The sequence below is a fragment of the Rattus norvegicus genome, chromosome 7 (genome assembly GCF_036323735.1).
Source record: "Rattus norvegicus strain BN/NHsdMcwi chromosome 7, GRCr8, whole genome shotgun sequence".
NCBI classification, from domain to species: Eukaryota; Metazoa; Chordata; class Mammalia; order Rodentia; family Muridae; genus Rattus; species Rattus norvegicus.
In genome coordinates, this window is record NC_086025.1 from 24,520,516 (window position 1) to 24,536,757 (window position 16,242).

A 16,242-nucleotide genomic window follows, 5' to 3' on the forward strand; every position below is an offset into this window, starting at 1 on the left:
CAGAGGATAACAGCATAACCGTAGAAAGTAACTAGGGCACAGTGTGTGGTGTGGTGTGTGTGAGGTGTTGATAGCAGATGATGTTGCATTTACTCTCTTTAAGTTCCCTCTGAGATGAGTAGTTCACCTCCCGTTTCACGCCCCCATCCCCCTCACTCCTCAGGCTGGAGAAGTTTGAATTTGGACTAAGCTATACTTGTTTATTTGCCTAAGTCAGAGATAGAATCTCTGAGTGATCTTCTTCTTTCTCGTTTTCTGTGGAAAAATGGATTCATTTGTGAGTAATTACTGAGCTGCCAGTACATTTCAGGTCCTGCTCTAGGTAGGCCTAGGTTGAGTTTGTATTTTGCTCTATTGGTTTATCGCTCTGATGATGAGTTTAAGAAAGCTAAGAGTTAGCATTTCTATTAGTGAACAACGTATGACATAGTCCAACACGGTAGAGTTCACATATACTTCTGTGAAGACATGAGAAATACTTAAATTACATAGTTTCTACTTTTCAAATCTTCCCTTCATTGTTCTCTTTCACCATTTTAATCAAACACTTTTTCTTATGTCTAACCTTTCTAGAAACTGGCAGACCTTTCTCTTCGGATTCAACAAATTGAAACAACTCTCAATATTTTAGATGCGAAGGTTTGTATTTCTAAATACAGGGTAAACTTTTTTGTATGGACACCATCTTTCTCAGTCATACTTAAAATGTATTTGGGGTAAAATCAATCTCACCCTGTATCTGTGGAGTGATACAGTGTTGCACATTAAAAAAAAACATAACGTAATTGCAAGGCAATGAATGGTGTTCATTATAGACATTAACTTAGCCATTTCACATGAACTCCTGGCTTGATTTCTTTGATTGTGCCACTTAAAAGTCTGATATAAACAACATGGTTACAAATTAAGCTGTTATGTGGTTCACATTATTTAATGGAAACTCAAAATTATTTGTAATGTAGCAAGTGGAATAAAACTTAAATGTTTCCAGAGTAAAATGTATTGACACTCTCTGATATTTTTATTCATATATACATATTGAAAGTTATGAAAGTATTGGAAGAATACCAGTTTAAAATCACAAATTACAGAGAAGCTGGGTACATTTGTTCATGATGGTAATCCTAGTACTCAGGAGGCTGAAGCAGGAGGATAATGAGCTTGCTGGCAGCCTGATCTATCCAGAGAGGGAGACTGACTCCTGACCCATCCAGAGAGGGAGACTGTCTCTTTTTAAAAAAAGAAAGAAAGAAAAAACAAAACAAAGCAACAAGCCGAAGGTCCCAGGTTACTTGGGGAAATAACTTGTGTTTAAAGCTTAGAGATTTTGATAACTAACGGGCACTTTCAGTTTTAGCTGGGTTTAATTTGTAATGCTATGCATGCTCTTCCTGTTCGTGAGGTAGAGGGTTTAATCCTACAGTATTTTTGTAATTGTTATCCTCCCTTCCCTGAAACCCCATAAAAGTGTACAGTGGCCATGTTTTCTAATTGATCAAAATATTTACTGAATATTTGAGTGGAAATTTTTATGCTCACATTACACTAAGGAAGTGAAGGTAGGTATGTATACTTTCTCTGCCCTCTCTGGACTTCAGCAAGTATGTCTGTTGCCTTATCACATTTCTCTGGCATAGAAATTTAGAGCACCTGGCCTTGAACATGCTGGGGACATTGTGTCAGTCACAACTATACCCACTTGTGACTTTGGGGCCACTGCCACTTTGCTAAGCACTGTCGTCAGTCAGCACTTCACAATGACTTTTGCTGCCCGAGATCCTATCATCGGGGAGTTCTTTCTTATGCCCTTTCTCATGACTGAACCTTATTTAACAGTTGGGAATGTTAAGGTGCTGCCATCCAAGGACACAAGTTAATGTTTCTGTGTGGGCCAGCTAACCTTAGCATTTCCCTGGCCATAGTACAGTGTCCACAGTCAGCCAAACAGCTGACAAACACGTGTCGTGTAGCACCAGGACAAAAGCAGGGAGAGTTTTTATAACACTAACCCAAATGCTTATCTTTTTTGTTTTGAATGTTTACCATTTAAGTCCGAAATGTTGACAATATGTCCATTTGTTGTGTATGAAGAGAACATATTTAGGTAATATTCAAGGATAAATGTTTAAAGAGAGAAAAACAAGTTATATCATATGTTAAAATGTAAAGACACTTCTCGTACAATTAAAGCTTAAAATTGGCTAGGGAGGTGACTCAGTTGGTGAAGTACCTGAGAGACTGAGTTCAGACTGGAGAAGGGAGGACCCAGCAAACGCAGCCAACAAGGAGCTACACACACAGACACACATGCAAGAGAATGGTGTGCCACAGAGTACTTTTCATTAGCAAGGTGTTTTTAATAAAAATATTCAGAATAGTTTTATAAGGAAAATGTTCTCATCCCCTATACAGGTAACAAAAGTGGGAAGGTGAGCCTGTGACCCACATATTAGCACTTTAGTACCCTTCGGCAGTCAGAATCCAAAGCCCATGTTTTCAATCCTCTGGAGTCTGTAGGCTGAGCAATACTTTGTAGGGAAAGACGAGTTATCAAATAAATTAAACTTTGGTGGGGGGGGCTCTCCCAAAGAACAGTGAATGTTTTTCACTTTTAACATACGGCATGGGAAGTAGGATGAACGTTCTGAACCTATACAGTTTTGTAGATTTAAGGGAGCTAAGAATCCACAGTTCAAAAGTTTTGTTTGCATATGCCAACACTAATTCACGTTTCTCAGCTGTCATCTATCCCAGGCCTAGAGGATGTCACAGTTGACATGTCTCCTTTAAGTGTCACTGCTGTCACAAATGGATCACATTCTGAAACCACTGCTGAGCAACTGCAGGTAAGCATCCGAGTTACAAGACTGCAGGACATCAAGGTTGAACAGGAGCCGACACTAAAGACATGTAAAATGTTGTAGTCAAATCATGAAACTTTAAGCTACAAAGTGCACACACACACACACACACACACACACACACACACACACACACATCAGACCAAAATTAACAAGACCCAAAGTCTATATATTTCAATGAACTGAAAAACATGTAGATTTTGAGGTTGACTTGTTTGAATCTGCATTCTACATCATGATAAGAGTCACTAAATAGTCAGCTTTTATGCCATATATTTTTTATGCTTCAGTACATTTAAGTTTTTTACTATTTATTTTAAAGTCTCCATTGTATATACATCTCAGTGAGGTACTAAAATATGAAACAAATTAACCACCAAAGTGGTGAGCCACTAGAACAGTATCAGCAAAGTCGTCACCCTGTGTAGGTACATTTTCCGTTTGTACCTGGATGTACTCACACATTGTGACTCCTCAGAAGAACCCTCCGGCCCTGGTAGTTGTTCTTCTGCGCCTGATTCCCCATCTCGGGATTCACCTAGGCAACCTTGAGAGTATTTCAGAAAAAAAGAGTTTGCATCTCTAGTAAACAAACGTGAACTCCGTCATTAGTCCTTAAACAGTGCAACTGTTTCCACTGTCATAGACACCATAAGTAATCTAGAGTAAGCTAAACTCAGACCAAGGCCACTTCAGATAGGAGATTCTAGCAGATTTCAGTATTGGGGTCTGGAACCGGACCCCTGCAGATCTCAAAATACCTATTACTGTTAATCATACCTGAACTTCTTAATTGGCTTTGCAGATTCAGAATCATCTTTTGTATGTCTGACAGTTTTAAGTTGTAAATTAGTTTGTTTAGACTATCTGGAAGTTCCTGTGGCCTTCCTGATTTATCCAGTTGTGCTGATCAGCCTAATAAAAACACACCTAAGGCATGTTAACATTCAGATTGGCTCCTCTTGTTTTCTTCGGCGACATTACCTAGTGTAGTTTTAGATAAAGTATTTTGGAGCCAGGTGGTGCAGTCCTAGCACTTGGGAGGCAGAGGCAGGTGGATCTCTGTTAGTTTAAGGCCAGCCTGGGCTGAGTAAGTTCAAGGACAGCCAAGGCTATGAAAAGAAACCCATTCTCAAAAAGCCAGTGCGTATGTTTATATATGTAGTAGATAGAATACTTTGAAGGAACTAAATACTGCTTTATGAAGATTTTCATGGTTATGAGTCAAGTCAGCTATGCACGTTTGATATACATGCATGCATAGCCCTGGCCCGAGGGAGGTGAGTGCGGGAGAATCAGGAGTTCAAGGTCATCCCTGGCTAGATAGTGAATTAGAGGTCAATCTACAAGAAATCTTTGCCTCAACACAACACAATAACAAAACCACCCATTTATCACTCCTTCTGAACTGTGAGTCACAGCCCTGAGCTGTGCATTCTGATTCATACAACTTTACTCTCATGACTCAGATGCTGTCTTCGTTTGCCATAGAATATCCAGTTGTACAGATTGAGATCAATTGGAGACTGAAATGAAGGGCAGTTGAGAGAAGGGATTATGATGCCTAATGGACCGTTCACATAGGAACGCATGCCGGCGTGTAATTAAACCCTGCCAGGCACAGAGTAGCAGCTGGAAGCTGACGACTGCTAGACCCGACGGAGCTCTCACTCGCTCTGCGGAGCTTGGACGAGCCACGCATAGACGTTTAGAAATGCACCTGGATCTATCTCTCTTATGTTCATGGGTGATGATGTCTCAGACTTCTGTGTTAACTGTTTGCAGATGAATATTTACACTCACGTATTTTCACTCTCCTTTGTAACACTTAACAATATTACCTAGCATAAGAACCTAAAGAATTTGTGTTTGTTTTATTGCTACAGAATTCTGTTTTCTTTTTTAAGATTTGGCTTACATATACATTTTGTTAGAAAAATTCAATATACAAACATAACTTAGATTCATATTCTCAGTACTACAGGTTTTTTGTTTTGGTTTGTTTTGTGAGACAGGATTTCTCACTGTGTAGCCCTGGCTGTGCTGGAACTTGCTCTGTAGACCAGGCTGGCCTTGAACTCAGAGATCCACTGGCATCTGCCTCTCGAGTACTGGAGTTAAAGGAGAGTGCCACTGTGCTCTGATGGGACTGCAGATTTTTAAAATATTAATTTGTCTACATCTTAGCATAGATATATTGACATGAACTAATGGCATCTGTGGAAGAAACTCCTTGTGACAGTTGTGCCAATGCCGAGTGAGGGTGACAGAAGCCAGCTTATTCTAGTGTTCAGATTGGCACAGAAGCCGAGTGCTGTGGTATTGTGTGCTGTATGAATCTGCACTTCGCACTTAAGCTAGGGCAGGGCGTCCCTGTGCTCGGGTGACTGCGCAGTGCTGTGCAGTGTCAGGAGGACCATTATTTAAAATCGCCACCGACTCTAGTATTGAGTGTTTTGGCCACTCTGCTGACTTTATTACCACTGATAAGCACTCTTCAACACAAAATGTACATGAGCAGACAACCTTGTTATCTCCAAGCAATCTCTGAGCACTGCTTTCTAGAAACTTAGAATCAGCATACCCATTTAAAATATAATGGTTTAATAAATGGGGGACAGTAGGGTGGCTGGCAGATACCTAGAAAAGTAATTCACTTCCATCAGTTGAGCAGTTGACATGTTTTGCTACTTTCCTGGCGTATCCACCTATCATGTTTCATAGAAATACATTTGCATCCCAGGGAACAATCTGTTATTGATAGTGTTAAGTTTAGGTTATAAGTATAGATACTTGGGAATATATATCACATAATTAAATGAATGGTATTTAAATATGAAAGTATAATTTTTGAGTAATTAGTGCCTCATAATTTTAAAAATAATCGTTGCTTTTTAAGTAGCATGACAGACCCTTTCTGTGAACTGTCTAGAGATTTACATAAAACTCTCTACAGCAGAACAGCACGCAAGACTCCGGAGTACAACAAGGTGAAGCGCCATCAGAAAATGTCCTAACTGTAGCCAAGGACCCACGATATGCCAGATACCTCAAGATGGTTCAAGTGGTAAGCTAATTCTGTCTGTCTTTTCCATCTAGCCTGGGGATTTCACTGGAGCTTTTCCAGTCTGAGAAAACGGCTAGCCCGAGTGGCCAAGTTTTCAAGTCTCTTGCGTCTTTCCTACTTTATTAATGTGTTCCTTAAAAGAAACCAAAAGTCCAGCCTTTCCCATTAAAGTGAACTATACTTGCAGTTGACATGGGCTAGCATAGTTAATAATGTAGATCTATGCCATTATCGTTATTGTCTTATTTGAAATCTCGGATGTATCAAGAAAAATGAAAGAGAGCTGTTTGTTTGGTAAACTGAGTTTGATTCCCATATACCAGTGAAAATATGGTTTTAAAATACATTTTATTTTGCTGTTCATCTCTCAGTAATTTGTTTATTAAAAAGAACAAAGCTCACTCGACTACATAAGATAATACCTTTAACTTTATGTTTTCCCAAGAGATTATACATGGTGTGATATGGAAATGTTTGTGGTTGTCTGTGGCAAAAGTAAATTTACTCCGTACCTGTAGAAAGCCCTATTGCACATAACTGGAAAGAGCTAGCGGAATTATTTTTCTGCTAATGAAAAGTATTAATGGAGAAAGGGAAATTAATGATTTTTTTTAACATTTGTTATCAGGCAGAAAAAGTGCTGAAGTCTAAAAATTAAACTTGTTTCACAGTCAGTGGCTGTGGATCCTTTTGGTAGAGACAGATTTGCTCTGTTTTAGACCAGGCGATCTTAGTTTGTGTCAATATAAATGCACCCCACTTCCCAATAGGTAGAATGTGGGCTTCCGTGACCCAGCTTCAGTAACATATCCAGTGGACGCCACATTGTTCTAGACCTTATCTGTCCATAAGCAAATTCCTTGAGTTTCTCTGACACCAGACTTCTTCTTAGGAACACACGAGAAACACTGACCCTCAGAAGCTGAGAAGAGTGGGACATTTCATAAAAGACCCTGGCTTTCCAGACAGTAAAGTACTTTTCGCTACCTTAAGGTGGTCTGCAGTGAAGAAATGCTCTAGGTTAGCTAGAGGTGGGCTGCTTGTGGGAATGGCAGTGAAGAGACACCATGACATAGCAGCTCTTATAAAGGCTGACTTAGAGTTCAGAAGCCTGACCCATTATTGTCATGGTGGATGGCATGCAGGAGAGCGGGCAGACATGGTGCTGGAGGAGCTGAAAGTTCTATATATTTTTGTAAAGATGTACTTATTTATTTTATGTATTTTATGTATATGACTGTAGCTGTCTTCAGACACACCAGAAGAGGACATCAGATCCCATTACAGATGGTTGTGAGCCACCATGTGGTTGCTGGGATTTGAACTCAGGACCTCTGGAAGAGTGGACAGTGCTCTTAACCACTGAGCCACCTCTCCAGCCCCAAAGTTCTATATCTTGATCCACAGACAGCAGAAGGAGACTATGTGCCACACTTGGCATGGCTTGAGCATCCTTGACCTCAAAGCCTACCCACCAGTGACACACTTCCTCCCACAAGGCCACATGTCTTAGAAGTACCAATCCCTGTGGGCCAAGCTTTTCAAACATGTATATTCTCTGGGGGCCATTGCTATTCAAACCATCACAGCAGTAAAGTGTGTTTGTCATCCCATCCATAGCCCACTGAACTCTGCGCATTCCCACACTGAAGGAACTGAACCACCTGAGGAGAGCATACAGCAGAGTAGAGGGCAAGAGGAGACAGGACAGCTCATCACCCTGGATTACAAGACCTTCTTAGATTCTTCTCCTGTCATTGATAAACTAAGAGAGTAGATGACACGGTCTCTAATGACTACAGCCAGGCATTTTCTAAAGCATGTTGTAATGTAACCATGTTCCTCCAGTTCCAGTTTTAACAGCTACTTACAGTGAGCGTATATAAGAAACACAAAAAGTGCTTATTTATAGATTAATAATTGGACTCCAGAAGTTAGTGTTGACATCGAGAGAGTCCTCCTACCTTGGTCCTATAAAGCATTTAAAACCAGCAACTTGAAAAAAAAGAAAAAAAAAAAAAAACAGCAACTTGGAGGACCAGGAGCTAATTATGCAACTCTCCATGACTATAGCTGGAGGTGAGAACGGACAGGCAGCTGCGACAGACAGACAGCACCACACCATGCTTGACAAGGCTGAGCCCTGACTCTTTAGACTGGGTCCTTTAAAGAGCTCTCATAGTCGGGGTGGTAATCACTATGCTAAAGACCATGGCCCAGAGCAACCTGGGGAGGAGAGGGTTTATTTCAGCTCACAACTCCATCGCTGAGGGAAGTCAGGGCAGGATTGAAGGCAGGAAGTGAAACAACCTATGGAGAAGGGTCTGGGGAGGAGGGTGTGTGTGTGTGTGTGTTTGTGTGTGTGTGTGTGTGTGTGTGTGTGTGTGTGTGTGTGTGTGTGTGTGTGTTGTGTGGTGACTGCTTATCAACTTGCTTCCCAAAGGTCACTCAGTCCGCTCTCTTATAGAACTGGGACTACATGCCCAGGGGTGGCACCACCACAGTGGGCTGGGCCTTCCACCTCCATCATTCATCAAGAAAATGTCTGACAGACTTGCTATAAGCCAATCTGATGGATGGATGTTCTCAGTTGAGAGTACTTTTCCCAGACTACCCCAGCTTTTATCACTTTGACAAAAGAATTAGCCAGCATGGGTGCTAAAGTGAGTACAAAGATTACCTGTGGCTGTTTTTCCTCAGACAGTTCCCCCTTTGACTGGCGATATTTTATATATATTACAGAATGGGAGCAGGGCAGGAAAGTTATAGAGGATCTACCTCATAGGCATCTTAAGAACTTTGACTTTGTTATGTGGTGAGAGGGCAGGTTGTATGATTTGAAAAAAATGATAAAGGACCATTACACACACACACACACACACACACACACACACACACACACAGAGGGGAGGGAGGGAGGGAGAGAAATAGAACTATCTTTAAGTAATCGATGACAATATTATATACAGTTATAGAAAAGAGTATGAAATAACAGACTCCATAGTGAATATAGAAAGCACGGCTGGCTAGCTCAGTGGAGGGAGACAGTTCTGGCCTTATGAACCGGTAGGTGCAGAAGCTGGGATGTGGGATGAGTCGAGTCTTAATGAGAAGCAATGGAGAGAAGCAGAGTCTAGGCTCAGAGCTGGAAAAGCATTGCGCTGATGTGAAGAAGGATTTGTGGTTTGGTTTGAATGAAGAATGGAATTCAGGACAAGGAGCAGTAGGAAATAAAAGTTGGGTAATAAGAGTCTGGGATACAGGTTGGCACAATGAACTAAAAACAATAAAATTAATTTAACTTGGATGAACTTCCAGTTTTGGGATGGCAGGGCAAAGATATTGTTTCTCCCTTTCTTCTTGAAAACCACCCCCAAACAGTTAGAAAACAACCTCCAACTTCAATGACGACGAGCATGTAAGAACCACAGTGCTTGAAAATTAAAAGCAGAGAGAAGAGAGAATGATTGATGAGCTAGTGGAACCGATAAAGGCCGAGTGCACGTGTCCCAGGGGAGACACCACGAGGGAGCACCTCCTCCATGAAGCTGGAGTGCTTAGAACCCAGGAACACCCGGATGGAGGGCTAGGGGGAGGCAGGAGCCTAAAACAGGGAAACCTGGCTTCAAAAGACAAAGTCCAAGACAGAGCAGACTGGACCATTGCTGATGTTCCGGCCCAGAAGCAAAAAACTATGGTCTAGAGTTAAGTCAAGCAGTTCTAGCAAGTTATGTTTTCCTCTTAAAACATTTATGTTTTAAAAAATATTTTCAGTCAAAATGTTATAAAGTATTTTTCAATTTTGAAAGCACATAGGGTCTGGCTCAGACTTCCACATGGAAAGATTCCAATTCCGTGGGGTGGTGTCATGAACCTGTACTTCATGCTGGAGGACACTGTCACTTAACATAGGGTGACTAAGAAAGCCTCACTTAGAAGGGACTATTTTGTATCAAGAGTGGAAGGAAATAGTGAACAAGCCACTTGGAAAAAGACAGACAGAGAGTAGTTGATGTGAAGAACCCCAAGTAGCCAACTGACTGCCCACGGAACATCACAGAGGCCTGCTAACGGAGACTGACCACACACACACCTGTTAAGGAACATCGTAGGGCCAGGCGAGCTAGGGCAGTGAATGAAAGTTCATATCAGAATGCAACAGGGGACTTAGAGAGGATCTGCCTCACAGGCCTCTAAGAGCTTTGGCTTGCTCTCTGGTGATGTGACAGGCTGCAAGATTAGACAAAAAATGGCAAAGGACCATTACATACACACAGGTGCACACACACACAGAGGTTCACATACACACACAGGCACACACACTCACACACAGGCACACACAAACTCACACACACAGGTACACACACACAGAGAGAAAGCAACAGAACTTACTTCTCATAATAACAAAAACCAAAACTGAATAAGCTTTGGGGAATGTTACTTGGCTAGCTAAGTGTTTGGTAAATATCTGTGACGTAAGTGGGTAGAGGCGGCGCCCACCGAGAATGCAGCAGCTGTAGTTTGCCAGGTGACTCCCAGACGGCACTGACCCTACTCGTTCCCACGACAGTACCGCAGCAGTTCGTCTGATAACTGTGATGACCAGCACCGTGTGGGGGACACTCTAGTGAGAAAGCCCCAGAACAGCGACTAGCTTAAAGTGGGGGAGCTGTTTGTTTATGCAGTTTTCTATTTCACATTTCTCAATCAGTCGACTGGTTAACTCCATCTGTGCCGAGCTGATCATTGCCATCTTCTCCCTCAGCAGCCTCTAGTTACTGATTACGCTCCCTGTGACCCTCTCATCTTTCCTCCTGCTTCCTCCCCCGGTTGATTGGAATCATTTCCTCCTCTACCTAGACAGGGAAGAAACATCCTTCTCAAGCGTCTCAGTGTTTCTCTAGTGTGACGAGCTTGAATCTGCAGACCACCCACGTGGTGACCACTATGTCACTATAAGAAAGTCCTGTAGGTTACAAACACATCATATTTAATTTCAAGCTCTCTCAGTATTAAGATGCACTGTAGGGTGGGGGTGTTCCTCCGTAAGACGCCACGAACATCCTCTGCTCCTATGTCCTAGCCGTCTCCAGGAATATATTGCTTTTAGAGCTGCCCCGCCTCACTTGTCACAGTCCCATAGATGTACTTAAGAGCCTACTAGTTTAAATTAACTAATACAAATGTCTTCCCATGGAAACCAGCACGGTCTTGCATTTGTTTCCCAAGTCCCTGAGTACAGAACAGGAAGTGCTACCCTGCATGTTGGCTTCTTCCTTTCCGTTACACACGTTGGCATGGTTTCCACTGCAGACAGCAGTTCTGAGAGAAGGTCTTGAGTGCCGAGAAGCATGTGTGCCCTTGCAGTGGAACTCGGTGTAGCTTCTCCTCTTTGCCTTACACGATGTGTGACCCTGTTCAAGCTTTGCCACCTCAAGACCCATCTCGTCATGTGTAAGCTGAGACCTGGACTTCCTGCTAGATTTATGGTCTGGTCATTAATCCTCCAATCTGAGCTCGCCGTTAATAGAGGTTCTGGGACACCTGCAAGCATTTCTGATTCTTTTCTTTTCCTTTTAAAGTAAGTTTTATGTGAGATTTTTCAGTGAGTAATACAATTTTGTTCCAAATGTGGCAGATAATTGATTGTGATTTAGTGCTTGTTACCATAATAGTGTGTCACCAGCCTGTGCTAAGTTACATATTGCTTTTATAACTTAACTGGAATGGCGTGCGCAGGCCACGGTTCCAGCAGTACTCTCCCCACTTTACTGGCAGTGTTTGGTGAATCTTGCGCCAGTAATAAATTGTACATTGGGAAAGTCCTACTTCCACATTAAGGAAGCTAATGACTTGTACTTTTTGAAACCATATTTGCCAACACAGTCTCTTCAGACACTTAGAGTTTTCAGAGCTCTATTTTCTTTGGCGTGCTGAAAATGTGAATTAAATACTCCCTGGTTCTGGTGGCTCTCATGCGTCCATTGCTCGCAGTGAGCATCGGCCTAGGGAAATGAGGCTTCCATTACCCGAGGGCGGAGAGTCTCCAAATGATTATTAAAGACGCTCAGGAGTGATACCCCCTCAGGCCTGGACGCAGTCTTCACTTTAGATAGCAGCAAAGTGGAGTTACTGTAAGAGCCGTTGACCCCAGACCCTTTGTCTGGGTACAGTGTGGCTGCCCATTGTCTCAAAGCTGCAGGACAGGTGTTTATCACATCAGCAGTGTGACTGACAGACAGAGTTACAGTTTAGGCAATTCCAGCTGTCGAATGCTGGCCTCAGAGTTACTTCAACAAGTATATGTTAGTTCTAAGTATGAATATGTGAGTTTTTAATAATACCTGAGGTTTTATAATAATAATAGATGACATTACAGTCAATATCAAGGCTATTTTTTCTGAACATGGGAAGGAAGGTTTGTAGAATGGTAGAACAATCTCATACTGGCTATTGAAGGTGAAAGCCATACACCCAGTCGTTGGGCAAGCTTCCTAGTTTCTGCCAACTAAGTGACTGCTCTGAGAGGTTGATGATAAGTTAGACACAAGTCCCTGTGGAGCAGTGGACCCCTGAGCGGGAACTGTGAGCCGGAGTAAGTGGGACTCGGGTGTCCTCCAACAGCCCCTCTTCTACCTCCTACCTTAATAAAAGTGCGAGGCACTAGCTAGGCCTTTCCCTTGAACAGAAAACCTGACAGTGATGACACTGCCTGTCCTTTGCCATGACTTGATATCAAAAAACCTAGAAAGAAAACTTTGTGTCATGTTTTTGTTAAATATAAAAATTACTAATTTTCTCCCAGTGAACTGGAGACTAAGAATACTATTTGTGAAATATTTGATGCTGATTATAAACTCTGTAAAGACTGTCAATTATAAATCATCTTGGGTTTCTTTTAAGCATCTGTATGTTGCCTTGAAAGTTGTGGCCCTCAGAACAAGTCACAGTGGACATGGATTTCTTGTTGACACTCTCTTGCCAGGACTTGAGAGGCTGGGGAAGGGAGATCACTCGTTTAAGGACTGCCTGGGATATATAGAAGACCCAGATCAGCCTGAGTTATACTGAATTCCTGTCTACAAAACAAAAATAAAGAGCCTTTAAATTCTGTACACTTTGGGGGGTTCCTTATTGGCTGTTTGGTTTTTTTCTTCAGTGCTGGAATTGAACCCAGGGCCTCCCAACGCTGTGCCCCTGCACACTAAGTTCCTACCACTAAGTTATAGATATAACTTGCTTCTTAACACTTAACCTTTGGGGTTGTCTGGGAGGGGGTTGCTTTTTTTTTTTAATTTGGGTTTGGGTTTTGGGGGGTTATTTGTTTTGTGTTTGGGGGTTTTGTGGTTTGTTTTGTTTTGTTTTCCCAGACAGGGATTCTCTGTGTAGCCTGGCTGTCCTGGAACTCACTCTGTAGACCAGACTGGCCGCCAACTCAGAGATCTGCCTGCCTCTGCCTCCCTAGTGCTGGGCACCCAACTCTTGTTTTGTTTTTTGAAATGAGGTCTCAGTGAGTTTCGGGTTGACCTTGAATTTCCTCTGTGGTCCAGGCAGTTCTTGAGCGTGTAATCCTCCTGCCTCGGCCTCTCCGGTGACACCTGGCCCAGCCCTCCCCCCCCCCTTTATAAATATGGTGTTAGCAATAACTGAAGTGAGATTTGAAGACTTGTGTTTTCCCTGAGGCGTGATGAGGATGGCAGGAAGTAGGCGCCATGGCAACCGACGGGGCTGCTGCACTGTGTGGTCGGTGCCATTCTCCATGCCTGTCTTGTCTCCTCAGCTGCTGTCCTTCACAGATGCCACCGTTGCCATGCTCCCGCGGGGGTTCCCATGCTAATGCCACGGGTGCCACTCTTCATTTCTAGTCCTTTGCTACACTGCTTTTACAACTGGTGCTCCATGTGCTTGGGAAATGTAGTCTGAGTCTGAACCTTCAGAAGGTCAGCGCTTCTCGGTCACACAGGAAGAACAGCCACCTGACACCGAACCGATGCACTCACATGGAGCCCATCACCCCTGGAGCTGCTGATGGACGCTTGGCTACCGAACACTTGCATTCTTTGTTTTTAATGCTGTACCAGATACTTTAAAAGTTAATTTTAATTAAAGTCAAGTTTAGGGGTAGAGAGTCAAGAGTTCTCACTCCTCTTACAGTTTGGTTCCCAGCACCCATAATAGGGACCTCACAGCTGCCTGTAACTCTAGCTCCAAATTACCTGAGACCGTCTTCTGACTACTGAAGGCACCAGCAAGTACTACACACACACACACACACACACACACACACACCAGTTCACACAGGTGTGTTATACACACACTAAAATGACATTTTAAGTAACTTAAAAGGGATAAGTGGTAAATAAGAAAATAGAAAATGCAAAATAATATTCAAACTGTAACTGAGAGCAGTAGAATGGCTCAGTAGGTCGCTTGCCACCGAGCCTGACCTGAGTCCAGTCCCCAGGCCTGCATAAAAGTCCGTATAAAAATGTATTTACTCATGAACTCATCTGATTTTGTATGAATGGCATTATAACTAAGATACTTTAGAGAATACATAAAGTGCATTATTTGAAATAACTTCACATCAAATATTCATGTCATCCAACTTTGCTAAGTGCAGTACAGTCAGCTTCAGTTGTGTTAAAGCACTATAGCTCAGCACCTGTCCTCATCCATTATGGAAAGACGAGTAAGCAAATGCTCTTGACTTCCTCTCCTTCATTGCACAACCTCTCCTGGCTCTCTGGACGTTAGATCACTGACAGTGTCCTCTCTGGGGCGTCCTAAGGAGCCGGTCAAGCATAGGCACATACTGGAGGGACAGTCATTGCTGAAAGCGGGGTCCTCCCCTCCCCCCGCCCACCTGTGTGTGCATTTGATTCATCAGAGCCTCTCTCTCCCCACTTTCCACCTCTGCCAGAAATAAGGCTCAACACCAGAAGGTTTTCCAAATGGGTAAGGGGAGAAAATAACCACTGGATCTGAGTAGTTACTTCCTGCTGTTTATTCCTTTTAAAAATCCAAAGTTCTCACCTTTCCTGTTAATTGTTTTTCTGTCAGTTTGGTTAATTTATGAGAGGAGAAATAGAGACACAAAACCAAGCGAGGTGTCATAGGGAGCAAGCTCCCTCAGGAGGGAGAGGCTTGCCCGTTAGCAGGTCCACACCGAAGTACCATTCCTGAGAAGTCTCCAGCACACAGCAACACCTCTCTGTCCCAGGTTCACAAAGGACCCTTAATTCATTGTTTAGACTGAGGCCGAGGACAAATCATTACCAGACTTCAGGTTCTTTACTGTGTTTCTGTGACCTCCATGGGTGCCCAACCCTGACCATCTTTCTTTGCATATGTAAGGATTCCCAAGGTCAAAGAGGGAGAGACCCATAATGCAGCTGTCCGAATTCCTTACCCCAACTGGAAAATTAATGCAGAAGGAAACACTCTGCATACTCAATCACTAGAATCTTCTCTGTGTCTTTCACTGCTATATTCGGAGAAATGGGTTTAAGTTTACTTAAATAACAATGTGCCTGTTTTTGACATCGGAACTCATAGATGTGTAATTTGACTAGCAAATTCTAAAATGATTTTATAATAACTTGGGGGTGCTGAGAAGCAGGTTCGGTAGTAGAACATTCTGTACTTGCAGGGAACCTGAGTTCTATTCCGGCACCAGCATAGTGCTGCTCACAGCCACCTGTAACGCTACCGCCAGGATCGGGCGCCCTCTACTGGACTCTGAGGGTACCTGCACTCATGTGCACACGCTCTTATGTAGACATGTGCACACTCATGTGCATAGTTCAAGTAAATGTTTTTAAATTATTTGCAAGTTTATTCTTAGAAATTAAAGTACAGTGACACGTAAAATGTAAGTGAATGCATGTGTAGAAAGAAGCTATCCTCTAAGGGGAATGAGATAATGGCTCCACCATTGATTAACCCTAATCCCAGCATTCAGGAGACAGAGGCAGGCAAACCTTAGTGATTTTGAGACCAGCCCGGTCTACAGAGTAAACTCCAGGGCAGCCAAGACTGCATAATGAGAACCTGTCTTGGTAAATAAATAAATACATAAATAAATAAGTTCTATATACTTCTTTTATATGATGGTAAGGGGAAGAAATTGGGCTCCCAAAGCACCAAACTACTCTTAAATCAACAAATACTTGAATCGTTACAAATGCAAAGAAAACATTTTATGCACTCTGCTGGTCATTATTAGCACATGAGATTTATTATGTTACAAGTATATTTTATGGGGCATAGGAGGGTGTTAATAACATGGGAAAATTGATGTAGCTATGGTTT

The 16,242-nt window shown here is 42.6% G+C and overlaps 1 protein-coding gene across 4 annotated transcripts in view; it reads left to right on the forward strand.

Annotated features, from left to right (window-relative positions):
- Washc3 (WASH complex subunit 3) overlaps positions 1–16,242 on the forward strand; it is a 44,469-nt gene that overhangs the window by 11,972 nt on the left and 16,255 nt on the right. For 2 of the 4 annotated variants that reach the window (NM_001106776.1, XM_063263195.1), the window contains exons 3-5: positions 574–639; positions 2,739–2,846; positions 5,818–5,928. In NM_001106776.1, coding sequence (NP_001100246.1) covers positions 574–639; positions 2,739–2,846; positions 5,818–5,928 — 285 coding nt within the window. The remainder of the gene's footprint in view (positions 1–573; positions 640–2,738; positions 2,847–5,817; positions 5,929–16,242) is intronic. The other 2 variants (XM_006241199.5, XM_039078687.2) reach the window with 1 other exon arrangement.